The sequence below is a fragment of the Catharus ustulatus genome, chromosome 4 (assembly GCF_009819885.2).
Source record: "Catharus ustulatus isolate bCatUst1 chromosome 4, bCatUst1.pri.v2, whole genome shotgun sequence".
NCBI lineage: Eukaryota > Metazoa > Chordata > Aves > Passeriformes > Turdidae > Catharus > Catharus ustulatus.
In genome coordinates this window covers 61581601-61607849 of record NC_046224.1, presented here as the reverse complement: position 1 = coordinate 61607849, position 26249 = coordinate 61581601, and the positions used below count along the sequence as shown (strand labels likewise).

At 44.2% G+C, this 26249-nt stretch overlaps 1 protein-coding gene across 1 annotated transcript; it reads right to left on the bottom strand.

Annotated features, from left to right (window-relative positions):
- Positions 1 to 720: 720 nt before the first annotated feature.
- LOC116995373 (CD9 antigen-like) lies at positions 721 to 18892 on the bottom strand. The gene is made up of 8 exons (XM_033058057.1): positions 18784 to 18892; positions 8695 to 8794; positions 5878 to 5975; positions 4632 to 4706; positions 3596 to 3688; positions 2980 to 3069; positions 1796 to 1879; positions 721 to 1062 (listed from the first exon to the last, which is right to left on the bottom strand). The coding sequence occupies exons 1-8, from the start codon at positions 18847 to 18849 to the stop codon at positions 997 to 999; spliced, it is 672 nt and encodes a 223-aa protein (XP_032913948.1). The 5' UTR covers positions 18850 to 18892; the 3' UTR covers positions 721 to 996.
- Positions 18893 to 26249: the final 7357 nt, after the last annotated feature.

The window sequence follows — 26249 nt, the reverse complement described above, 5'->3', positions numbered from 1 at the left end:
TAAAAAGCCATTTACCATAGAAATACTGGACAAATTGGTAATTCTTTAGGCTAAGGGTTCCACACTGGCATCTCTGCTCTCTCCCATATCCATATTTAAACTGGAACAGGACAGCCTCAACTCTGCAACTGCAGAGTTGGACCCTTAACTGCTCATGCAACTTACGTTTATTCCACTTGGAAACCTGAGATTTGGCACACGTGTTGTAAGCCCTTGAGACTGCACCTTGCTGGCTTTGGGGAAACAAAGCCCCAAGCCAGCCAGTGAAAAAATCCTGAGCATACACTAGGGAATGTGCCCTGTCAAGGGCCCAAGGCCCTGCCAGGAGACAGTTGTGGCAGCAGACAGGCTGATGTCAGGAAGCGCAGCTAAACCCAAGGCAGAGCCCAGCCTGGCTGCATGGAGCTACCAGTGCCTGCACATCACCTGTGTGACAGCCAGCCTTTGCCACCCTCCAGGGAGGCAACAGTAATACAGCAGTGACATTTTAGGAATGTACTTAAGACCTGCTTTCATCCACACACACCAAGGAAAGCAGAATGAACACACCTTCCCTGACATGTTTTGACAGCATCTCCCATTCCCTTCCAACATGGGGCACTGGCATAAGAGTGATTTCCTGCTTTATCCCAAAAAACACTTAACATGTTATGCAACTTCAACTCCTTGCTATGCATTAAACAGTGGGGTTAACCAACATAGCAACATCTCTCCCCCACAAACAATACATCTTACTCTTTATTAAGTATCAAATTGTCTCCAACATAAATTACATCCAAATTATGCAAGTTTCAGGAAAGATATTTTATGTACAATGTTTGTATTGAGTCAGATAAACCTTTATAGTTTCAACCTGTAATGTAAAAAGCAAACCTACATCAGTACCAAATAAAGCATTAAAAAGGTAACAAATATATAACGTTTTAGAAATGCTCTTAGAACGCAAAAGTTAATGGTGAGGATTTTTATAGTGCAGGAATCTTGGGTTTGCAGCTCTCAGACCATCTCTCTTTCCCTGCGGATGGCACAGCACAGAACCATACTGAATATCATGCCAACAATCTGCAAAGAAAGCAAACTGATTAGAAAGCAGGAAACCAAAGCATGTGCTTTTATTAGCATGAGGACAAGCCGCTCCTCCCAGCCTAGAAGTCACATGTATTCTGTATTTTTAAACTTCACTCTGCCATCCCCATCCCACAATCCCCAAAGTTCATTCCCAGGAATCCCATTCACCTCAGTACTTGAAAACAGATCACAGAATATGTCAGGTTGGAAGGGACCCACAAGGATCTGCAAGTTCAACTTCTGGCCCTGCACAGCATGAGCAGCTATAAAGCTCCATATCTCCTACGAAATCTCTGACCATCCCAGCATGATCTTTTCTCCAGAGAAGTCAAACACAGAAATACAAGTTTTTCCAGCAGCCCTGTTATTTCAGCCCTCTAGCAGAGCCTGTAATTGTTATAAAGAAGAAGAATCCCCAAGAGATATTACAACTAAGATGTGGGCCAGCAACATGACCAATACATCATCACTCCATATATACACAGATCACTGGCAAGATTTCACCACTGTAAAGTGCAAGGAGGCAGGTCCTAATCCAAAGCAGAACCAGGGAGGCCTGAGACATCCCAGCCTCTGCACTGCCTCAGGGCCCTGCAGCAAACACCCTGATCCTGCTGGGACTTGTCCTCAGTGGAATGGCCTTGTGGGCTGCTGGGCCAGGCACTGCTCTACAAGACTTCTGCTCTGAGTATCCTCTGAGCACCCTCTAAATAATCTGGAAACTCACCATCATCACAGCAATGCCAAGGCCAACTGCTCCAATGACATTCAATTTGGATTTGAAGACATCATCAATGGCTTCAGGGCAGGACTGAAATGGAACAGATGGTTCATTAGTGTTTTACACACACAAGGTTCATTTGAAGACTCATCTTTTAAAAGCTGCTTTGATCTGGCCTTTACTGTCACATCCTTAAAGAGAGTCAGGGATGGTCCTACACAAGAGCTGGTAAGAATGAGTTGGTTCAATGAGAATACCAATACAGCACTGCTTCTTAGAGACACACTCCATTACATTCCTTTGATCCTGCAGTCCATCCACTGTTTTTCTACAATTGGGAATGGGCATCACAAGATAAAGTCAACAGATGAAGCTTAAAACACACAGCAGAATAAAAACAAACAATAAAGCCTGCAAGCAGTCTCAGCTACTCCCATACACTCTGACTCAGACTGCATGGACAGGACTCAAGATACAGACTGAAGGGTCTCATGTGGGCAGATGTGTGAAGCTGTCAAAGTGAAAACACCCCAAGTTATTAGTTGAATTCCCGCATGGTAAGAACCATAGAAGGACTCATACAAATTGTCTTGGAGCATAAAGCAAAAGCACAGGATGGTTGTAAGGAAAAGAGGAAGAGGGGTGGTAAAAAGCTATACAAGCTGTTTTCTCTGTTATTTGTGGCATTCAGGCACCTCTGCAGCAATATTCCAACAGCGAAACCTGATTCAGAGAATTTCCTTCACAGTCACAAACTCACCTGAACAGGCTACCAATGCTTTACCCCTCCTTCCCTGTCCCTGCTGAAGCCTCAGACTTGCTCCCACCCCAAGCTCTACTTCTCCCATGAGGGAGGTGACAGTTCCCAGAAAGCACCAGGAAGACGCAGGGAAGAGAACAGAGCTCTCAAGGCACTGAGAGAGGCTTTTTTTAGGGCAAAGTTTTGATTTTCCACTGCCCACTTCACCAGTGAGTCTGACACACAGACTGCACATTTCCTGAGCAAAGTCAGATTTCCTGCTTGTTTTTTCCACGGTGACAGCAGGTTTGTTTTCCACAACCAGCCTGATCACAGACACACTGCCACACCACTGTGCCAAGGGGATTTCCCACAGACTAGGAGGGTTTCCTAAAGTGTTTTTCACTCTACCCACTGGGCAGGGCTGATGGTGAATTAAGGTAAGCTTTACCTTGATAGTGAATGACTCAGACAGTGTCTTTGCTGGACAAGTGTCCATGAACTGCTGCTCCAGAACTCCAGTAAGGCCACAGCAGTTTAGCTACAACAGAAAACAAAAACAAGAGACCCAGGTTAAATAATCCTTATTTTTGCTCAATAATCTGGTAAAAGAAAATTACATTAGTTTTTACTACAGACCAAGTCCTGTCAACATGACTGCTATAAACCTAATTTTAACAACCCTTTATTAAATTAAAGGACAAGGTTCTGAAAGGAAGAGCTAGATCTCTGAGTACACACAAAATAATTTTGGTGACAGCCTGTGCTCCTTACAGACACAGAGCTGAACCCCTCACAGATATGCAGGTGTGCATACTAGGGTGCCAGTAGCTCAGATCCAGAGATTCCCAGGCTGCTGCTGAGTTTTAGAAAAACAAGAACTATTTCTAGACACTTCAGAAGAACAAAAAAAAGGTATCCCGAATTCATTTACACTATACAAAAATCTCTGCAATCTTTGGTTTCTTCTACCCAGCAATACAGGGGACTGGGTGGCAGGGAGAACAGTCCCTGCTGGCATGGAGCAGCAGCATTACTGTCCAGGTTAAGCAGAACCATGTACTTACAGTGAACTGAAATGCTTTCAGGGTGTCTTTGGCAGTTTGTTGAGTTCTCTTTCTGTAGGTGTCCATGTAGAACTCCTTTAAGTCATCAGTAATCTAAGGAAAAGCAAAGAGTTGCCTATTAATGGTGTATTAGTGTCATACCTTGTATTAATTATGAAAAACTTGAATTCAGCAAGTCAATCAAAAATCCTACAGCCTACAACACCCATTCTTCTGCCATGTACAAACAGAGAGTGGACAGGAGGCTCACCAGTTTCAGGTGAGAAATAACTGTACATTTACTTTAATAGCCACACCTAAACAGGTAAGATTATTTCCCCTTCCAAATCTGAGCTTCTAAGAGGAGTGAGAGAACCAAGTCTTTGCCCACTGGCTGTCCAAAAATACTGGCTAGTCTACTGTGCCCCAGAAGTTTCTATAGGTTCCCCAATGTATAATACAACATGAGCAGAAAAGCAACCCTGGTCCCCAAGCATCTGAATCTGAAACAAGACAGAATCCTGACTGCTTGAGAAAGACAGGGCATAGCAGTCATGCTTCAGGTGCAGAAACACTCAGCCCTCAGCTGACCCAACTCCTCTCTGGAAGTGGTAAAGCTTCCCAGCCAGTCTGCTTCACCTCACAGCTCAGCCAGGTACTGTTTGGAGGGCATCTCTAGCATGCAACAGCCTCTTGGATTCTGGCTTCCCTGCTACAGCTTCATTTTTAAATACTGCAGTTAGACTTTGTGTGGCCTTTTTCCACTCCCACAAATTCCCTAGGTAACAAGAATTTGATTTGTACTGGTATAGATGTCAGCAGACTGCTGACTGTGGGCACATTCATAGACTCATGGAGTGTCTGGGGTCAGAAAAGGGCTTTCAAGATCACCTAAGTCCTGCTCCCCTGCTATGGGCAGGGACACTTTCCATTATCCCAGGCTGCTCAGAGCCCCATCCAGCCTGGTCTGGAACACTTCCAAGGATGGGGCAGCCACAGCTTCTCTGGGAAATCTGTTTCAGCATCCCACCACTCCCAATTTTCAAGAGCAACCTACCTTTTCTTTATTTGTAAATCCCCAGATCCCGGCAGCAATTTCAAGGGCAAAAATCACAAAAAGGGAGAAGAAGAACTAGAAAAGAAAGATCACATTATTCAGGAAGGCCAGAGCACCACAAACCAGCATCAAACACATACACTGCAAGTTCATCCAGACTTGTAGGAGCTGTCATTCAACCAGGTTGTAGTGGGAAGTCTGAGACATTAGTAACACCAGGAAAAAGGACACTGGGTCAGCACTTCTTCCCACGAGCGTCGGAAAGTCTGGCAGTGCTCTCCAAGCACCAGTCCTGCCTTTTGATCCGTGTTAATTAAAGCCAATCATCTGCTAACTCCAACTTTGAAGTTGTCCAAGTCACTCAGACACATCACAACAGCTGACACCAATTCTTTCCTCTGGTTTGTCACTCCTGTTGCTTTAGGAGTCATTACTTAATTCCTAGCTTGCCACCAACTCCCAGAGAGTTAATGGTTGCTTTGTTGTATATCCCATAAAACAAACACAAGTGTTCTCTCACTGACTACCAGATCTGAAACATCACTATCTTTCAGCACTTTAAGGAGATACTCAGAATTACAAAGGGCTAGAGGCATAATCTTGCAAGAAATACTTGAATTTAGGTTCTTCTGTGACACAAAGGGGAAATTGTTCCTTCAGTGGCTATAGTAGTTGTCTTTTATTAACTAAGTCCTCTGGTTATTTGGATGAGTAGTCCTGCAAGTGTACAGATGTGCACAAACCCAGTAAGCTCTATGGGCCCCTGCAGTCTGAAAACAATGAGGGTGCTCTCCAGTAATTGGCTTGCAGAGCAGCTGTCAACTAGAAAAACTCATCCTGTGGTTATGAACAGTAGAACCTTGTTGTTTCAAACATCAAATACCACAGGTCTGGTCTCAGAGATTAAGAACTGCCCTTCTGAGTCCAGGATGATCTGTCTAGCAATGATAGCACTGCTCTTATCAATATTTTAGTTCTGTGTTCACAATACTTCCAGTCTTGACACTTCAGTATATGTCAGATATACTGAGCCTCTTGAGGTCATCTGTATTCAAATACAGCAGGAGTACCTGGATTTCAGGCCAGAAATGAAAGCTATATTTAACATTTTAGCATTATGTAGGTGACCATGAGTTTAAGCACTGATTGCTCTGGGTCCACAATCTGGTGTCCTTGAATTACACAATATTTTCCTTCCTTTCTCATCATGATGGTAAAAAATTTCAGCATTACCCTGAGCACTTACCAGGCCAAGCAAACACTGAGATTCCTGTGATGCACCACAGCATCCCAAGAAACCAACCAGCATCATAAGGCCACCAGCTCCAATAAGGATGTAAACACCTAGAGAGGAGGAAAACAAAGGTGTGCAGGTCATTGAGACCTCAGCAGCAAGGTATGCAATTAATTGCTCCACAAATAGCATTGGTAGCTTTTGCAAAGTTTCTTTACTAAGGTGTTTGAATTGGAAAAAAAAAAGGGGGGGTGTGTGCTTAATTTTCAAAGCAAATATATCTGAAAAACTGATAAATAAACCCTTCAATTTGACACAATGTGTACCCCTACTGCAGTTTCACAAGTTTTAGAAAATGGGCAAGATAAAGCCATCTAAGAAGCTGTAAGACACTCTTTAAAACAGGCTCAGAGCCAATAGTTATCAACTTCTCTTCAGGTGAAGACAGAGACAACAGGAGTTAGAGACAGCTGGAATAGTGATTTATTAACAACTGCAAAGTCTTGAAGCAAGTACTACTTCAAATTATAAAAAGAGCCAGAGCTTGTAAACTACTCTGCCCAGAAAGTAGGTAGTGATCATGTTGAAGCAGAAAGAGCAAACATTTCTGAGGTAAAAGGCTCCATTTATGCCAAATCCTCTGGCTCCAAAACTTGGGAACAACCAGCCTAATCATCATAGCTGTGAGGAGGAGACAGCACCAAGATGTGGTGAGCAAGAAAACTCCCAAAGGATGGCAAGGAATATTAGAAGGGTAGAGAAGCATCAAAGAATCAGCACAAAGCACGTGGAACAAGCAGGACATTTCTAGCAATAGGGACAAAAATACAGCTCAGAGACCCAATCAATACTAATTAAAGGAAGCCAGATGTAAGCTTTTGCAAATGATATATTCTTGATGCAAATTAATATGATTAGCTGCCAAAATAAACATCTACTCGATGCAGCATTTGTAAGGGATTAAGCCTGACATTTCTCATCAGGAGGAAGTTCCAATATGGACTTTTTAACCAGAACTTAAACTTTTCCATTTTGAAAAATTAAAATAAAGAGTCCATCAGTATCTCATATGCCAGTTTGAGTTGTACAGAAAGCCTTTGAGGTAACTTGATTCATAACTTACTGCAGTCAGTAAGTACTCCCAGAAAATTACATTAAAGCAGAAATTCCCATTGAGCTTCCTTTTAAAACTTCATTTAACATAGATTTCAAGCAGGTTTCACTGGCTACATCTAGCCAGTAGCTTAACCATCACACCATAAAAACTTTGTTTTCAGAGGTGAAAGTTGTTTTAGACTACTGAAAAAAAGACTTGTTAAACATTCAGCTCAATGGCAAACTTCAGATTTCTGTTCTCATTCTGAGATCCACATAAAAGCATCAGGGCATCTTCCCAGCAGCTCCAAGAATCACCCAGTTTGCTGAAATGCCATCATACCAAGGGCAAACCACGAATTTTCTCACAGATAACCTGTCTGCATGCCTGCAGCTTCTTTATGAAGTCCCACAAGCATCTCAGTACTACCCAACTACAGCCTCTACACTATTCCTAACAGTATTCCCTGTAGGCACAGGCCACCCTAGAACTAAGGTTGCAACAAAAGCTGCACCTCCTTGCAAGTGACCCTTCAGACACCAGCCTGGGAGTTACCACAAGTGACTAGCTTAGGACAGGAACCAGTTTTTTTGGCAAGAGAAAGATAAAGCCATCCTTTAAAGACTGCTTATCCAACCCCCTGCCATGGAACCTTCTATATCCCAGGTTGCTCAGAGCCCCATCCAGCCTGGCCTTGAACACTTTCAGGGATGGGGCAGCCACAGCTTCTCTGGGCACCCTGTGCCAGGGCCTCAGCACCCTCACAGGGAACAATTCCTTCCCAATACCCAATCTAACCCTGCCCTCTATCAGTGTGAAGCCATTGCCCCTTGTCCTGTCACTCCAGGCCCTTGTCAAGAGTCTCTCTCCATCTTTCCTGTGGGCTCCCTGCAGGCACTGGAAGGGACAATGAGGTCACCCCAAAGCCTTTTTTCCCCTAGGCTGAACAATCCCAATTCCCTCAGCCTTAGCTCAAGCAGAGCTGCTCCAAGGGTCTGAGCACCTATAGGTAACAACCAAACTACATGTGTTCTCCTGCCCAAACTTAAAAGCAAGTGTAGAGATCAAAATCAAAGATCATATAAAATTCAGTTGCTCACTTACTAATTCCTATGACATTAGCATAAACTAAAAATGTGTGTGCCCTAATTAATCATCTTAAAAACACCTTCCACATGGTCTAGCTAAAGCTACATTGATCCATGCTGGTTGGAATAATTCTCGTAAGTACCAAGATATTTGTGCATTCTTCTCATTCAGTTCAGTATGACTTAGGCTTTAAGAGCTAGACAGAAGTTCACATGCTCCTTCTGAGAGATGAGGCAACAGAGCTGTGTTTTGGGTGGCTCAGGTTGGTCACTCTGGAGAAAAGTTAATTACTCAATAAGTTTAGCACGAAACTTTGCTGACGCGTATGGTGATGAGCATCAGGAAGAAACATCCTCTGTGTCTTCCAGGAGCCTCCGGGATTACAAAATGTTTGCTGACAGGAACACAAACTACTCTAAAAGAAAAAAACATGAAGAGCCAAGAAACCACTCACATGACAGCACTGCTGTCTGCACAAGAGCTCACAAGAGAAGCTGTACCCAGCACCATCCAGGGGAAGCTACTCTCAGACTGTTCAGGGCTGTTTTGCCTTTTTACCCTTTAAGGAAGGTCAAGGCTTCTCAGCAGCCTGGAAATCAGGGCACAGAAGTGTGACCTATCCCCTGAGTGATCCCCCAGCTCACCTGTGTAAAACTTTGTGTCACTGTCCAGTTCAAAGATGCTTTTGGTCTGTGAATCAAAGTGAAGCCATAATCCAACTGCAAGCACAGCTGTCCCCGCAAGCTGTAAGAACAAGGAAGGCTTGTTAAATAATACCAACTAATCCACCCAGCCTTGCATTAGTAACAAAATCAGAATCAAGCACAGGATACAGTTTTTATTTAAAGAGGTGACAAAGGACAAGCATAAAAAAATGAGGATACCAACACACAAAGTTCCAGACATGAGGCACCTTGTTGACATTTACTAATTTATATTTACTAATATAAACTCCAGTGATACAGGAGAACAATGCCATTCTTGTTCCTTTCTGAAAATATCCAAGGTCTAGCCAATAGTCAATATTTCCATTCATCCTTCCACACATTGTTTTATTCTGGGTGGCTGCAGGCATTTCATTGCATGGCTTAGTGACCTTAAAGCTTCACACTGGAAAGCAAGTTTATCACAAGGAAAAGGGCCTTGTAAGGCCAGCTGGAAGTTTTAGTGTAGTAAACAGATTGCTGAGAGTTCAGTGTGCCATAGAAGGGAGTTCAGGAAGAGTGTTCTTCTTGCAAAACAAGATAAAACCAACCCATTAAGTGACCACACTGACAGGAAAAAAAAAAAACAAAACAAAAAAAAAACAAAAAAAAACAAAAACCAGCTGCAGAAGAAGAAACATTGCTGATCTGGAGCAATACAATTGAATTTTAAGTAATATTTAGTTTTATTTCATTATAATCTCTGCCTGTATGCCTCCAGGTTCCTCTTAACATTGGTGCCTGTGTTTGCAGCAAATCACTTTGTGTATAAATTAGCCTTTGGATGAAACATCTGGCAAAAGCCATAGGAAGTGTTGCAAGAAAGAGGGAATTGCACTCCGGTAAGGCCAATAGCAACAGTTTGCTTTGAAGACTGAATCCTTTGAAAAGAAAAAAATTAAGTTTTCGTGCATGTAAGAAAATTAAGAAACCAGGACAAGCCAGAAAGCTGGAGTGTGCTTCTCAGTTCTTCCTTTGAAGATCATTTAACTATTAAAAAAAGTTCTACAAAAGCAAGATGAGGACAGAAATCCCAAACATTGCAGCAGACATTAAAAATTTAAACTTAAGAGTGAGCAATAAGTTTATAAATTCTGGTGCTGTGGTCAGGCAAACCATGCATGAAAAGCAAAAACAAAATTCTCAAAGCCTGATCTCTGATAAGAAGGTCCTTGTAGAAGAAAACATGCCTGACTGGCCTCTAAGAAACTGGGAAGTGTTAAATAATGTCAATTTTCAGTGGGAATATGGGCAGCATTCCCTTGGCAAGCACCCAGGGACACGCACACCCCTTCCACACCCAGCCCACCTGAGAAGTGGGAGCCTGAGAGCCCCTTCTCCCTCTGTGGGAGAGTTCCTGCTCACACACAACCCCAGTTCTCCTAAACCAGCTTTTCCTGTAGGGCAGGAACCCGAGTGCCTCCAACAGGAGCTGCAGGGTTGTAGCTGGGAAAACAGATCAAGTGACACACAACCCAAAGAGCCAAGCCCACCTGGAGGTTTCCAGACCCAAGCAAAAGACCTTTGTTGGCATTTCTGGTGCTTACTCCCAAGGCACACCTGCACACACCTCCTGCTTGCCTTGCTAGGGCTACCCTGACAAGATGATTAAGTTATGCTGTTGTACCTTGGTACAACACAGAACTCACACCAGCATCTTTATTTCAATTTCTTGTGCCACAGATGCACCCTGAGGGGAGGGAGAGGCACAAAGGGGAGCTGACAGAGAGAAGAGTTGCTGCTCTACCTGCTCTTCTGGCTGCAGCATCACTTCAAAAAAGGTTTTGCCATCTCATCCCAGTGCCTCAGTTCAAACATAAGAAAGGTTTAGTGATGGACAAAACTCTGCCTTGAGACTGCTGTTAAGTCACCCAGTATTTAATAGCACTCTGCTTGAGACTCCCATTCCTGGGCCACCCAGTAGTCTTCAGCTTTTAAAGCTGATCCAGGTACCCATCATTAGAAGAAACCTACAGCCTCTGCTGGTTTTGCCAAGAACTCACAAACTGTGAAGCCACAAGCCTGAACACCCAGCTCTTGTCACCTACCAAACTTCTTTACAGCTTGACAAGCTCCACTGTTTGAGAGCTCTACAAATGGAGCAGGGCACAGGAAAGGACTGCAAAATTAAAGAAAAGCCTAAGTCATACTGTAACCATGCAGATCATCTTAAAATTCCAAGCAAAGGAGAAGGCTCAGTCAATGCCCTCCAGAAACAAACAAACTAGTCTGTTCACATTGGGCAGAGATGATGTATCTAATACAGCTCCTTTCAAAAGACAAATTTAACCCTTCCCCACCACCACCCATAGGTACATGGCACATTTTCTCCCTGGGAAAACCTTCTCTGTAGAAAGGTTGAGAAGATGCCAGGGAGACAGACTTACAGGATCATCACAGAACAGTGGTAACACTTCATGCCAGTGAACTACTGCACAGCACTAAAAAAAGTGGCAGAATTGAAACAGTGATAATTCTCTGCATAGTGGATTAGAAATAAAATGCGGTTCCTTCATGCAAGAATAAGAGACTTTTTGTCTCAGTTTGTTAAGGAAAGCAGACTTATGTTCCCAGTTTGTGCTTTTCCTACCCACAGCGACCACTGAACTAAAAAAGGCACTTTTAAAGCAGTAGGCAAGAAACTTAAAGCTTCAAGTTTCCATCAAAACAAGAGAGAAATGAGGACACAGCAACACCAGCCTCCAAGGAAGAGAAAAGCACAGCCCCATGGGCACTTGGCAGCACCTCTGGCCAATGTGGCACACCAGAGGCTGAGGAACTGTCACCTCCCTGCTCACCCATGCTATGCCAGCAGGACGGGCAGCCCTGCTGGGATGGTTTGGGAGATTGTTCTTTCTTCCTAGGAAAGGGGTGCAAGTCCCCCAACCTCAGCTGAGTGGAAGCAGATCCAAATTAATCTAATGGTTGGGTTTTTGTTTGGTAATCCAAGCAGATTCCCCATCTAACAGACCTATTTTGTCACAGCAGGTGAGCAATACTGTGGGTTTCTAAGTAGCTCTATGCTGTGCTGAAAGAGAAATTTAGCAGGAAAAGAACAGCAGTCTATTCCTGAAAGTAAACCATTTTGCCTGGTTTCACACACACAAAGAAAAGAGCAGGTTTGTGTCCTTATCAGACAGGTAAGCAGTATGTTTCTATAGTGACAATAATAGTTCAAAAGACAGAGTTGGAGTTTTTTTCCAATTTGACCAAAGTGTGAAGCTAAAGGGACACTGCTCACTCACTGTTTTGGAAAAGTTTTGGGCAGTGATTTTCCAGTAACAGCATGTCCTGGCACAATCACACTACTGACTTCCCTGCTCCAGATAACCAGGCTTCCTTTTTTCCCCTAACCATTGCTCCCAGCTCATTCCTGCCCTGCTTGGCTGTTCTACTGCTGCAACAAGAATAAAACTACCGGGCCACTCCTCTCCCGTGGAGGCTTCTCGGGCTGTTTTAATTACACACAAACACACCCCCTTTGCCTCTAAAACTCACTCCTGCATGCAGCTTTCTGCCTGTTGCAACAGGAAAACCAGTTTTTTTGGTCTGTCTTCCTTTCTTACACCTTCTTAGTCCTGCACCTTTCCTAGTGAGCCTCCTGTGCAGGACTTCCCTCCTCTCACCCATCCCACACCTTTTCCAAAGTCACCCCTTCCCCCTTGCTTTGCCTCTGGGTATATCCAAGGGTGTGTCCCCAGCCTTCCAAGTGAGAAGACAGAACTGAGAAATGACCTGAACCAGTGAGGATGAACTTGAGATGAGAAAGCCTGTGTATCCTGGAGGCAGCAGCCACACAGGACACTCTGCCTTCCTCCCCCTCTCCATCCCTGGCTAACTTGAGCCTAAGCTCAGAGTCTGCCCCAGCACTGAAGGCTACCAAGCATTTCCCATGGGATTTTTGCCCTACTCTGACACCTGAGGTTTCACAGATAAGGCATGCACAGGAAACTGTTAGATTTAATGCCATAAACACGTGTTAAAACTTTGAGGTTTAAAAAATAATAAAAGAATCTAACCCAAATCACCAGTTCTGTTAACACATCCCATAGCAGCGCAATGTGTGACACTATTTTTGAAAGCCTGGAAAGTTCATTTTGGATTTAGCCACTATTTTGCAAGTCCATTTTGTTCAGTCCCTTATGACCTTGTCACCTAAAAAAGGGACAAGCAACCCGCTTGCCTCAGACATCTTAGAGAATCTTATCTTTCTTTAGGCAGCATCACCTCTCAAGGAGCTCAAGGTCCAAGCACTTAACAAGTCATTAGACAGTCCTTTGTCCTGGCAGACAAAGCTTTGGGAAGGGAACACCCTCCACCAGCCCTTCCTCCATTCCGACAGGGTGGAGGCAGGGATAGGGAAGAAACTAGACATTTCAAGAGCATCTGGTAAGTGACTCAAAACCTGTAAAAATATCCTGTGCACAAAAAAAAGTGGGTTTTGCCATTTTGACACCTTCAGGCCAAGTTTACATACAACTTCTACTAAGTTGATGGCATTACCTCCAGCAGAAAGCAAGTCATTACGTGCAAATAAAGAAGTCAGTCAGAAATAAATACTACTTTCAGCGTTGCCAGCTAAGAATGGCATCTAACAGAACGCTTATTTATTTTCTTGAAGTAGAGAAGATATGTCAGGTTCTACACTACTGTTCTACATATAGGTTTACCCCAGGATGTGACAAAAAGACATCAAAAAAGTCACCATCTTAATTTCATAAATATTTGAACTGCAAGCTAAAAATGACAGCTTAAGACAATTTACTTCTCATTGTTTTAGACTGAATTAACAAAGTCAGGACCAGATCTAGAACTTTACAAAGAAACTGAGAGCATTATGAGTAGTAATGAACTGTTTCTGTCCTGTTAGTGGCCGGTACTCCATAAATAAAACCCCATAAACAGTAAGTACAGGTGAGGCTCAACATCACTCTCAACCCTCAATTACCAAACTGGTGTTATCCACAACAGCACAGGTTTTCAGAGTTCTGAAAAAGCTCCCCTAACACTTGTGCTATGTGGGTTTGCAGTTATACAAGAAACTGCAGCTATTCTCAAATTAATTTTGGAAAATAGTGGATTGGAAAGGAAGTATTTTCTTTCTGCTTAGCTGGTTTCAAGAACGTTGTGGCCTATGTTAATGTCACAGCACTTTTTGCAATAAAATGGTGTTCCAGTAAAGAAGGAGCAGCATTACAAAATTCCTGGGCCACCGCCAAGACTAGAGCCCATTTCATACAAGTTCCTATTCAGAAGCCAGTCTACTATATTTGCAATTAGAATTGCAAATAGGACCTAAGACTGCTCCCTGTTTGGACTATTAGGACTACTTTAAGTAGCTTCACATCAGGTTTCTCAAGGCAACATACTCCAAACTCTATTCCTGACTTCACAGAACTTACTGGAGTCAAAACACACTGAATTAAGCCCAAGCAGCATTAGATTCACACACTGTAGCCAGCAACTGCTGGCTTCACTACAGAAAGCAAAAGCAACTAATTTCTGGGTTTTTCATACATTCCTGCATATATATTAACAGACACATGCATATTTCCCTGCCCATCCTGCAAGTCCTCTGCTCCACTGGAGGAGGAAAGACCCTCTGAATTGCTGTTCTTGGTACACAAAGACAGCTGAGGTTATGGCTCAGAACAGTCACAGATATCTTCAAGTTAGAGAAAGAAAAGAGTTCTCCAGGCCTAATTCCGCTCATCTTACTTTAGCAGGCACTACCACACACAAACACATTTATTCATAGAACACACAGTGCTCTAGAGAATGGGAAATCAGGACAAGAATGACGCCTAATAGTGAAAAGGAACAAGAAAATGACTGCTCAAAACTTCAACATGAACTCTGCCTCTGTGCCACAGCATTTGCTTGCCTAAAACACATTAAACCATAAATATTAGCAGATGTCTTCAAATTCCAGAAAATTCACAAGGGGAAAACCCAGCATTGAAGTCTAACAATGCAAGGCCTTGCTTTTGTTCAACAGCAGGAAGCCGGGGGGGACATGCAAGCACTTGCCTGGTGTGGTACTGCTCAGGAGCCCCCAGTTTTCCTAGGAAAATACTTCATCACCAGGACCAACAAGCCTGAGCAAACACAGGGAATTAAGGGATCACAGCTAAAGGCAGTCACTCTTCACACAACTCAAGGCAATCCAGCACTGTTCACACTGAGGCTGGTCCAAGCCAACTTTGCGAAGACCATTCCACTGCTCAGGTTTAAGGCACAAAATCTGTTGTTTCCATTGAATTCTTGATAAACTCAAGCCTGTCTGATTGGAAAAAAACCCTTAGCTCTGTATCAGGTTTGACCCTCCCTCCCACCCCTAAAATCAGTCCCCAAACTTCTATTATTAGAGAGCAGACTGTAAGGGGTGCCAGGGCCAGCACTGGCCATGCCAAGACAGCAGAGTTGTTTGCAAACCCGGGTGGGAGAGCACCAGCCTCAGCAAGGGCAACGTAACAGCAGCAAGGTTCCTGCTGCAACACTCCATCCCTGGAGGAAACATGCCATCCCTAATTTCTACAGTTCAGAGAGGGGACTGAACCCCAAAACTTACTGATCTGTGCTTAACCTGACTTGGTGCAAACATCCAAAGACATCATCTTCCTTCCATTTAGGCCACAAGCACATTTTAAGACAAACTCTGAAGTCCCAAAAGTTTCAGAGAACAACACGTTAATGCCCAGCCTTGCCAACTGGAGAAAGATCAAACACAAGCTTCTCAGGAAGGGTTTGGAGAACAGGACAGACAGCAGCCTTTCCCAGGACCAACCTCTTGGTCTACAAGTCAAGTGCTTAAAGATTGTGCCAAGACACAGACAGCACCTCGGGAGTGGAAAAATCCTAAGGATCTCTGGCACATTTCCATGCTGAAGAATCCTTTTGTCCCAAGGCTTCACTGCTCCATGGCAGCAGCTGCCCCTGAACCATTTAGTTCCTATGTCCAGGCAGCCTCCTGCTGGTGCCTCCCAGGGAATCCCTTGATGCCTGCTTTTGTCCAGAGCCTCATCCTGCTGTGTCACACACGAACGCTGTTGCGTCAGCATGCTGCCATCACCTCCACCACCCTGGACTGAGGGTGTCAGTCAGCTCTCCAGCAGTTCCTCCTGTGCTTCTCCACATGTGGTAGGGCTATATGGACTGCCACAGAGTTTGTGCCAGCACCGCTGCTTCTCTTCACAACAGCAGAGCTGCACCTCCCCACAGCCCTGCCTCCACTCCAACAGCCTCCTTGCCAGGATCTTCCTCCAGGACTGCCTGGTTTTCACAAGAGGCCTGAGATTGCAGGAGACACTGAACAAGTGAACCAACACCAACCAGTCCTTGCCCTCTCCGACATTCTGGCTTTTAAAGGCTCCAAGGTAGCTTCATGAAGTCTGACTTCCCCTTGCAGTAGCCAATGTCCCATCTCCACATGTACACCAGCTTTTAAAGGATCTTCTCCCCTGCTTTTTCCAGATACTCCATACATGCCATTCTTTGGGCATCTCAGACTACCATAAGCTGCATTCCAGCCCTCCAGCAGGGAGAGGGATGGTGAGCAGGGGCAGTTGCCTAATCACAACTCCAAGTTCTGAAGTGCTGTGTGACCTTGGAGAATTGTTAATCAAACATTTGCTGCTCCTCCTGTTTCGCCTCCTTTGCAACAAGAGGTCAGTTCAAGCCTGTGCAGGGTTCAGAGTCAAAGATAGGTTATGCTATAGAACTTCATTAAAATGTTCCCCAGTAAAATAAAATCCTGCCAAACACTGCTCCCAAGACTTTTATACCTGGAGCTATTACTGCCTGGAAGGACTCCCTAAGAAACTCCCTTCTCCCTCACATGTCTGAAGAGGGGTATGTTACTTGGGTTTGCTTCTGCAAATTACTCCTAAAAGCTTTCCTTTGGCTAATATTATTGTGTATTTTATTTGGCTCACCAAGACTTATGAACCTTTATCTCCTGCCTTTGGGTACAGTTTCAACTTGAGGAGTTTCCCTTTTTATTTCAATAACTTCCTTTATAAAGTTGTTTGAGTTTTTCTTTCTGCTTCCTCTTACCCTTGCTCAAGCCTCAGATTGAAGCAAATACATTCCACCTAATGGCACCCACAGTCATCTGCAGGTTTGCTGCAGACCACTTAAACGCCTCACCTATGCTTTGGAGGCAGCTTATCTCTGAAAAAGGAGGTACAGAATTCCACTTGGCCACAACAGGTTTTGCCAACATACTTCCATTACTTCACAGGCTTTTCACAACTGCAAAGCCATAGGAAACATTAAAGCCTTTTTTCTTATTAGAGTGGTCTTGCCTTTTAATGCTGGCAGCCCCAGAACACCTTTCTTTTTACGCTGTTCAGTGTGGCATAACCCAGGACACAGCTACTTTATTTTTCCACAGGGAACACAAGGTTTGCTAACACCATACCCCCTAAACATCCCTCCAACTGTTTTCAGCAGGTCACAATGACATGTGGCGATCCCCAAGAGCCAAGGACCACTCCAGGTGGCTAAACACACACTCATCTCTGGCTGACAAAAGCTGCTTGCCCTTCACTGCCTCTTGCAGCCTCCAGACACTTAAGGGGATCTCCAAGATGCATTTATCTCCCTTTTTCCTTCTCCTCTCTTTCCCATATCCCAGCAGCATGCTGCCAGCCTTAAAAGGCAACTTGAAAAGCCATGATCTCTGAGCTCCTCTGGGAAGCAGCACCACTCTTCTTCCATCCACACTATCACCAGTACAATTTTGTGTCCACCAGCACCCAAAGCTAAGAGTAAAGCCTCAGTAATTCATCACCATGGCATTCCCAAGCAACAGGTACATCCCAAGCTAAACAAAACCTCTCTCCCTATTCTCAGCCCTGGGCCCCAGACAACCAGGTGGTAAAGTGCAAGTTAAGAGCTTCTTTGAGGCAATGATTTTACCTGTGAAAACAAGAATTTCTGTCCCATAAAACATTCTGCAGAAGGTCGGCAGCTTTGAAACTAACAAAACAAGCACAAGGTAAACCATGAATAATTCAGTCTCTTTTAACAAGAGGTTTAGAAACTCATTGACAGTAAGTTTCAGGCAGTACTTTATTAGGCTTTTCCTCCTTATCAGCGCCAACCCTGCGAATTCGACAGCCTTGCTCAGTGTCCAGGCGAGTCCCGGGTGGCAACATGTGCTTTCATGGGTCAGTTTCTGCACAGTTTCCCTCAAGTGCAGCCCAGTTCTTTTCTCAGCTCGACATGGAGACATCCCGAGCGCTTCACCCACGAGCACTGAACTTCCACTCGTCCCACGGGCAGTGCTGCGGCTGTCTCCAGACGCGGCTTCTTCCCGCAGCTCCAGCTTCGTTCCTCCACATCGAGCCGCACACTCACTTCTCCATCGTGGCAAGCGGCCCAGGGAAAACCCAACTTCTTGAACCACACTCTCTGCACCTGTCCATCAGGCACACAGGCAGCTCTCGTGGTACTTTTCCATGCAGGAGCCAGCGTTAAATCCAGGTGCTCACGCCCCGAGTGCTTGAGAAGAGCCCCATCCTCCCGGCTGAGCCATGCCTTCCATTCCCACGCTGCCTGGCCAACAGGGCGTAGCGGGGCCGGGAACCACACCGGAGACGCGACAGCCACTCTGTCTCCTCCGAGAGATCAGACCCGAAGGGAAGCCACAGCTCCCACCGACATCAGGAGTTCTCACACACCACAACCACAGGGTGCAACTTGCGAGGAACCGGCTCATCCCGGGAGCCCGAGCCGCACACAGAGTTTTAGGGCGAGGATTGTACGCAGTGCTGGGGGACGCTAGCCACAAACCCAGCACCCCCGCCCCGCCTGGCACCACACTCCACCCGCCTTACGATAAAACAGGAAAACTGCGAAAAATAAAGCGGTGAGCATTGGGGCACCCACCCCTCGCCTTCCAGGGGGCAGCAAGGGAGAAAACAGCAAAAACCACCCAGCAGAAAAACAAACAAAATGCCGCTCCCGGCGCTCCCCCTCCCCTCCATGCCCGTCCCGCGGCCAGCGCGGCCCGGGGCGCCTCACCCAGAAGACGAAGTTGAAGCCGAAGAGCAGGTACTTGATGCACTTGGTACCTCCCTTGACGGGCATGGTGGCGGCTGCAGGCACAGAGACGAGGCTCCCGCGCTCCGCCGCCGCTCCTTAAATGCGGCCCTGCCCGGGTGTCTCGGGGACTCCCCCGCCCGCCCCCGGGGCCGCCCCCGGCCGCGCCCCGCACCTGCGGCCGCCGCGCTCCGCCCCGAGGCCGGGCCAGCTCCAGCGCTCCGCCAGCGCCACACGGGGCCGTGCCCGCCCCTCCTGGGCGATCCGAGTGGCCCGTGTCCCGGCATGGAGGGCGAGGAAGCTCGGGGAACGTCAGAGTAGCGCTGCCGGCCCTGCACGGCGCGGCCTCGGCAATCCCACCCTGTGGCCGGAGCCTTGTGCAAGCGCTCCTGGGGCTCTGGCGGGGTTGGGCTTGTGACCATTCCCTGGGGAGCCTCGGGGAAAAACTTCGTCCTGGTATCTGACCAACCCTCCAGCCCAACCCGCCCTGCTCTTGTACAGCTCACAGAATCCTGAGGATTGGAAGGGACCTCTGGAGCTCATCCAGTCCAACCCTCTCTCAAGCCTTGTTTCTGTGCTCTCGCTACTGATGCTTTGGTTTGGACAGTTCTTTGTCCTAAGTTTGTGCAGCATTTAACATAGTGGGATGCTGGGCTGTGGGTCTTGTAGGTGCTCCTGGGGGGGTCTAAAATTGAGGTATTTTTATTTCCTCTTTATAAATAAAACTCTTTAGTTTCATTTATTATTTTTTAATTACTTTTTTCCCCCTCTCTTTAAATAAAATGTAATGTGGAAGGTTTGAGATTTATGCAATCGGTTCCATGCTTTTGAGTCTGGAGGAAAATCTGTGTTGTAATTGATGGCTCTACATGTTAAAGAAGTAGTTTATTTACAGAATCACAGGATAGTTAGGGCTGGAAGGGACCTCAGGAGATCACCCAGTTCAATCCCCCTGTCCAGGCAGGGTCACCAAGGGCAGGTGACACAGGGACACATCCAGGTGGGTTTGGAATGCTCCAGAGATGGAGAATCCACACCCTCCCTGGGCAGCTGTTCCAGTGCTCTGCCACCCTCAATGGAAAGAAATACTTCCTTGTGTTGTGGTGAAACTTCTTGCTTTAGTTTATGGCCATTGCTCCCTTCCTATCACTGGGCACCACAGAAGAAGAGTCTGTCACCATCCTCTTGACACTTGCTTGACTGAGATATTTATATGCATGAATGAGTTCCCCTTTCTGACTTCTCTTATTAATCAGGCCCAGTTCCTGCAGAGATGCTCCAGACCTCTCATCTTTGTGGCTGCTGCTGGATGTTTCATTTAAAATAAATGCATCAGTCTCACTTAAATGAGTGTTTTCCTGTACAAGATAAACTCTCAGTTTAGTTATAGTTTAACTCCTTTAATCTTTCAAATATGTCTGTATGAAGTTACAAACATCCACTTTAAGAAAATAAGGTGGGATAAGTTTCTGTCCGCCAGCTGATCCATGGTAATTGGTTGTGCACATGCCCTTAGGTCACCCCAGTTGTGAGAAAAATTCCCTTTCATCATAACAGGGCACTCAGCATGATCATTCAGCACTCAGCTTCTGAGCCTTTTAGCTCAGGGATGAAAACCAAGGGCTTGTACCTTAATTTCATATTTCAGTGGGATCAGAAATTCATCAGGTATCAAGAGTCGAAAAACCACCCAAGCAGAACAGTAAAAACAGAAAAGCCATACTGAAATGCAAATGAAAACATGTTGGAGGTATTGTTTCCAAAATAAATGATAAGATACAGCACATTCCAGAGGCAACAGGGAGGGGGAGACCCTGGCTTGGGCAGCTGCTTCCCAGAGCAGGTTACAAAACAGGAATACAGATTCTCCTATAAAATAAAGGGAGCAGAGGGGTGGAGGCTGACCACAACAGTATAGATCCAGCAGGGATGGAATTGATAAATACATGTGACTACACTTTCGTGGGAACTGGGAACTGAGCAAGAGGAGGTCCTGTGTCTCAGTCGTGAGCTTGGGCTGGTTTTCTGTGTGGCTTTTTGGGTTGTTTATCTTTTGTCACTTTGCCATTAAGCATTTGTGCTGTTAGTTAGCATCAGTAATGTGGCTTCCCTTAAGTTTCTAAAATTAAGGATCACGGAAGAACTTTGGGTAACTCCCCTTCTACCTTTGTATTGTTAAGCTTTTCATGCTTATACTGCGTTAAAGCAACTCTCATTAAAATTCATGGGCGGTAACCTTTTGATCAGAGGCAAAAAATGGACCTATTGGAAAAAAAAACCTCCTGTAAGTTTGTAAAAAATTAAACTCTCCCCATTCACCTGCAAATTAAATTATGAGGAAGTGAAATGCATTTGTCCATCTTTAATGTTCTCAAGAATATGGAATGAAAATAATGCTGTAGCTTTTTTTTTTTTCCCATTACATAGGAAACATCTGGAGAGAGCATTTATGTTTCACTCTTCCAGGGTGTGACAATCTAGTAGATGCAATTCTCTGACCACACCTGAACTTCTCTGACTAGTGGAATGAGATAGCAATCAACCGAATTTCTGCGTAATAGAAATCACTAATGGAAATTCATGACCCTTGTAGAAGTACTTCAAACTGATTTATTATCTTGAAACTTTGTATTTGCATGGGATAATAGGCATTTTGCATGAAATATTTATTATTTGCACTTAAAATTGTGCTGGGTGGTTAAAGTGTTGTTTTGTCCTACCGGCACAGAGAAAAGCAAATCCAGGATATTGCTGATAAGAAGAAAACAGAGTTTACCAGAAGCCTTTTAAAATTACCCTGCTAATAATCTAGACACAACATTAACTATCTGTAAACTTTTCTCTATAGGTAGGCTGAATTATTTTATCCTGTTTAAATGTGAAACTGAATGTCTTGTTTGGGCCAGTAGTGAAGAGGAGAAGCATTTGCTTCTCACCAGGAAAATTTTTCCTCGTCAGACTGCACAATCCAAAGGACCCTGATGCTTTGATTAATAGAGGAAGGCAAAGGAGATTTTTCAGGGTTTCTCTCCTGACTGTATTAAAGGATGGTATGATTCTCTGGAAAGTACTGCAGAATTTCTATCCTCCTTGACCTGTTTTCCCCATATGTCTACCTTAAGAATATGTGGAAGGACTAGTGTCAGCTAGCTTGAGGCCTTTAGCCTTCTTTGCATAAACAATTCCAGGTCTTTTAAAAGGTTTCAGCTCCCTTAAAAAGCCAGGCATAAATGGTTAGGACAGCAGAGAGATAAGTCCAAAGCTTTCCCCACCAAAGGACAGGGATTAACAGATTTCTTGACTGTGGGTTAAAGGAGAAATATAATAACAACATTTTGTTCTTTGTAGAGAAATAACATCTCTGACTGTACACACCAGACACAAAAGAAAAACCCTAAAGGTTGTTTTGCTTACTTTTTAGCGTCAGTGATTGCTTTTTTTGCAGTGACTGTGATGCTGGGGTGGGTCTGTCCATCAGGTGAGGGGTGGGGCTGTACAAACACATCACTCCTCTGCTGTCAGGGAGTTAGGGATGGATTTTGAGAGGAAAGAGGAAACCACAGACCCTACAATGATGTCATCTGGGTCATCCTAAACTCCTGAGTTCATCCATGAAACACAACGTGCCTTCTGGTCTCACCTTTCCAAACCCATTTTATGCTACTTTGGTTTATTTCAACACAACAATATTTTGAAAGGGTGATGGGTGAGTGGTTCCTTCCACATCTGGGAGGGAGGGGCTGATCTAGGAGCTGGAGTCAAGACTGGCATTCCATTGCAAAATGGAATGAGTGACTGCAGAAGTGACTCACAGGGTCAGTCATGCTGATAACACTGCAAGGAAGGCACTGGCCTTTTTCCAGTGGTGGTAGAAATGGTTTTGGTGTTTGGTATCCATAGCAGATAGATTCTGGAAGAACTTCTGCTGGGGGTAAATCTCTGCATCCTGGAAGCGTGTCTGCTTTCTGCCCCGAGAGAAAGGCTTTGAAGAAACCACAAAACCCTGGAGGTTTTCACTAGAAATTAGGTCTTCTGCTCTAACTGGAGGTGTATCTGGAAGTGAAAACCCAAAGCCAGACTTCTTCATTTTCCATGTTTTTAAAACACTTTTTTTTTGTTTTTAACTGATATTAGAAGTTTAGAAGAGATTTGGGCACATCCTCCCAAATATTTGGCATAAGACATTTGTGTATGATGCATGAGTAATGATAATGTCAAGAGAGCAACTGGAAAATCTCAATGTGAACTTAAGAACCCTTATGAAATTGCGTTGTAATCAGTTACAATTTTAAAATTTTAAGATAAAATGTGTGGGATAAAAAGCAAAAATTCCAAGAATTCCAAAAAGCATCCATTCAAAATAATTCAGACATCCTTACCATTACCAATGATGAAAGTAGACTCTTTCAGGAAGGATGGGTGGTAAAAGGATGGAGCCAGGCTCTGCTTGGTGGTGCCAGGCAATAGGACAAGAAGGAATAGACCTGAATTGATGCCCAGCAAGTTCCACCTGGACATGAGGCACAACTTCTTCCCTGGGCAGTGCCCTGGCACTGAACAGAGACCAGAGAGGGTGTGGAGTCTCCTCACTGGGGATATTCCAGACCCCTCTGGACACAATGCTGTGCTCTGTGCTCTGGGATAGCCCTGTTGGAGCAGGGAGGTGGCACCAGATGAGTCACTGTGGTCCCTTCCAGCCTGAGCCATCCTGGGATGTGGAGTATGTCATCATTTTACTTAGGCAGAAGAAAACACACTTGGTTTTTTAATTGTTGTGAAACACAAAAAATAGTCTGGATGCCTCTTAATTTTTCACAGCAGCAGTTTGACATCACTGAAAGTGTAGCCCATGGTTTAACTCCTTTCCAAATTAAATTACCATTTAAGCCTCTTAGGCTGCAGACAGCAGTGCTTGTCCCTGGTTCCAGTGTGAGAGCAGGCTCATGACTGGAGGACAGGAGACCAAAGCTTTATCAAACAAATGCTGTGACTCTGAAAGATTGCAAAATTCCTGTTTGGAAATCATGACTGTGACATGTGCAGCTCCAAGGGTGATTCATCTAACTGCTTGTTGCTGTTTGCATGTGTCAGACCTTTCTGCGTGGTGAAGTTATTTTAGGAGCAGGGGACAGGAGTGGGGCCAGAGGCTGGGCTGCTGTCGAGGTGCTGGCAGGTTTGGCAGGTTCTTGAGCACAGGGCCCCGAGATGTGACACATCTCCCTTGCCATAATACAGCACTGTGGTGTGTGGGGGGACTTATAGCTAACCTTTCTAGGTGGCAGATTAAAAATCAGGTATATGAGGCTCAGCTATAACTGTTGTGGAAAAAACAATCCTGGTTTTTCCAGTGCACATGAGAGAGAAATGCAGGCAGCATCAGAAAAGAGCGAGATGGCTCCAGGTCAGTCTGACAGCCAAGAAAGCCACAGCTAGCAGTCTTAATAGTCTCTCTAGGTGCTTTTATTTCCCCCTTCAAAGGACTAGAATAGAATAGAATAGAATAGAATAGAATAGAATAGAATAGAATAGAATAGAATAGAATAGAATAGAATAGAATAGAATAGAATATTTCAGTTTAAGGGACCTACAACAACCATCTGGTCTGAGTGCTTCAGAGCTAACCCAAAATTAAAGCATGCTATTAAGGGTGCTGTCCAAATGTCTCTTAAACATGACTAGTAACAATGGTCCCAAATCTGAAAATAGTTCTGCTCTTTGTTCTGTATCAGCCAGAGGTGGATTTCCAGGTGTTTTCCTCAAATCCCCCCAGTTTCATGGGTTCACAGAGCACAGGTTAGGGGGGTTCTCAGGCTGCTCTTCCCAGTGCTGTCAGGTGAATGACTAGGAAATTGTCAAGATATTATTTTTAATCAGATTCATGGTTCCATTAAGGATTTTACAATTTAAATTTCTGGTGCAAAGTAATCTGAACACTCTGACAGAATCTCGATTAACTGTATTTATAAATCCTTTTTTATGTATAAGTATAAATATTTTTCATACCTAGCTAGAAACATTACTTATGGAACTGAGCTTTGAAATGCTGGAGGGTTACTTTTCATTCAGTTTAAGAAAGCACGAAAATTAATATTCAACAATGGAGAAAGGGGGAATGTTTCCCCCCAAATTTTCACTTGTGCAAAAGTATTTCAGGACATTCTTCCTCCTGTACTCTCAGAAAGAAAATAAGCTTTCTTTATGCAAATTCCAAGAATTAAAAAAATTATCCAAACCCCCAAAAAGTCATACATGAAAATTAAAAAAAAAAAAAAAAAAAAAAAAAAATTACTAGATACTTTTCAGTTTTAGCAGCAGTGGTTTAATATTAGGATCTGTTTTGGTACACAAAAAAGCTTCCTATTTTCCTCGCTGGAAATTAGCAGGACTTCATTATTTAGTGGCTATTTCAGATATGTTGTCGAAGAGTAACCTCCTCCCTAAGTGCCCTGTCTGCAAGGGAGAGGATTTTATTCCTGGGTAACCACACAGCACTTGCAGGTGAAGCTAAATAATATTTAATTCTGAACTAGTACTCATCTGAGGGAGCTGATCTAAACATATATTTCAATAATGTTGGACTAGATAGGGTTGATTTTGTTTTCTGGGTTTGTTTTCAACTTCATTTTCCAAACATGGATTTGGTTTTAAGCCTGCATTTCACTCTTTGGTATTTAAAGCAGCTATGCATTGCTGAAAGTGTGTGAATTAAAAAATAGTTGCTTGTAGGATTGAATCTTGTGTTTTATTCTGTTGATTTCTCTTTCTTACTCCTTACCCTCCCCACTCTAATTCAGTTCTTAAATTCTTCTCATATTTTCTTGGTGGTTTTCTTTTTCTCCCTTCAGTTTCTTCTGATTGCCTTGAGAACTGAGGAGGAAATAGTGCTGAATAGAAGTTGCAGTGTTGAATATTTCTCCTTTGAAGCTGTCAGTTCTTAAGATGTCATGTGAGGTCCCTGAGAAAAAAAGTGGACATATGGAACTATATTTGAAAATGAACTGTCTATTTTTGCCATTCTAGTGAGATCATTGACTTTAATAGCTTCTGTGAGATGGTCAAATGAGTAAGAGGAGGGTTTCCAAATATTTCTGGTTACAGACTCTTTGTCTCCTTGTGAGGTCTCTGGTCATTTCCTGCTGATCGTGACATAGATTGCTCCATAGCTGGGGAAGCCTGAGAAAAATCACTTCCCTTTTCCACCAGCATCTCTTTTTTTACTTCATAAAATCTTTCCTGCAGTCCTGGAATGACGTACAGGGTTTATAGGTGGGAACTGCTGCTTGAGACCACAGTGTATGGGTCATCCCAGCTGGTGTCACAGGAGGCCTGTTGTTATTATCCATAAGAAAACTCTTAACAGGGCTTTAACTGCCAGTGGTGTTGGGTTGCATCTTGTCTTTTAATGCAAGGGAGGCTTCTAACCATCTCACCTATTTTACATGCTGAAA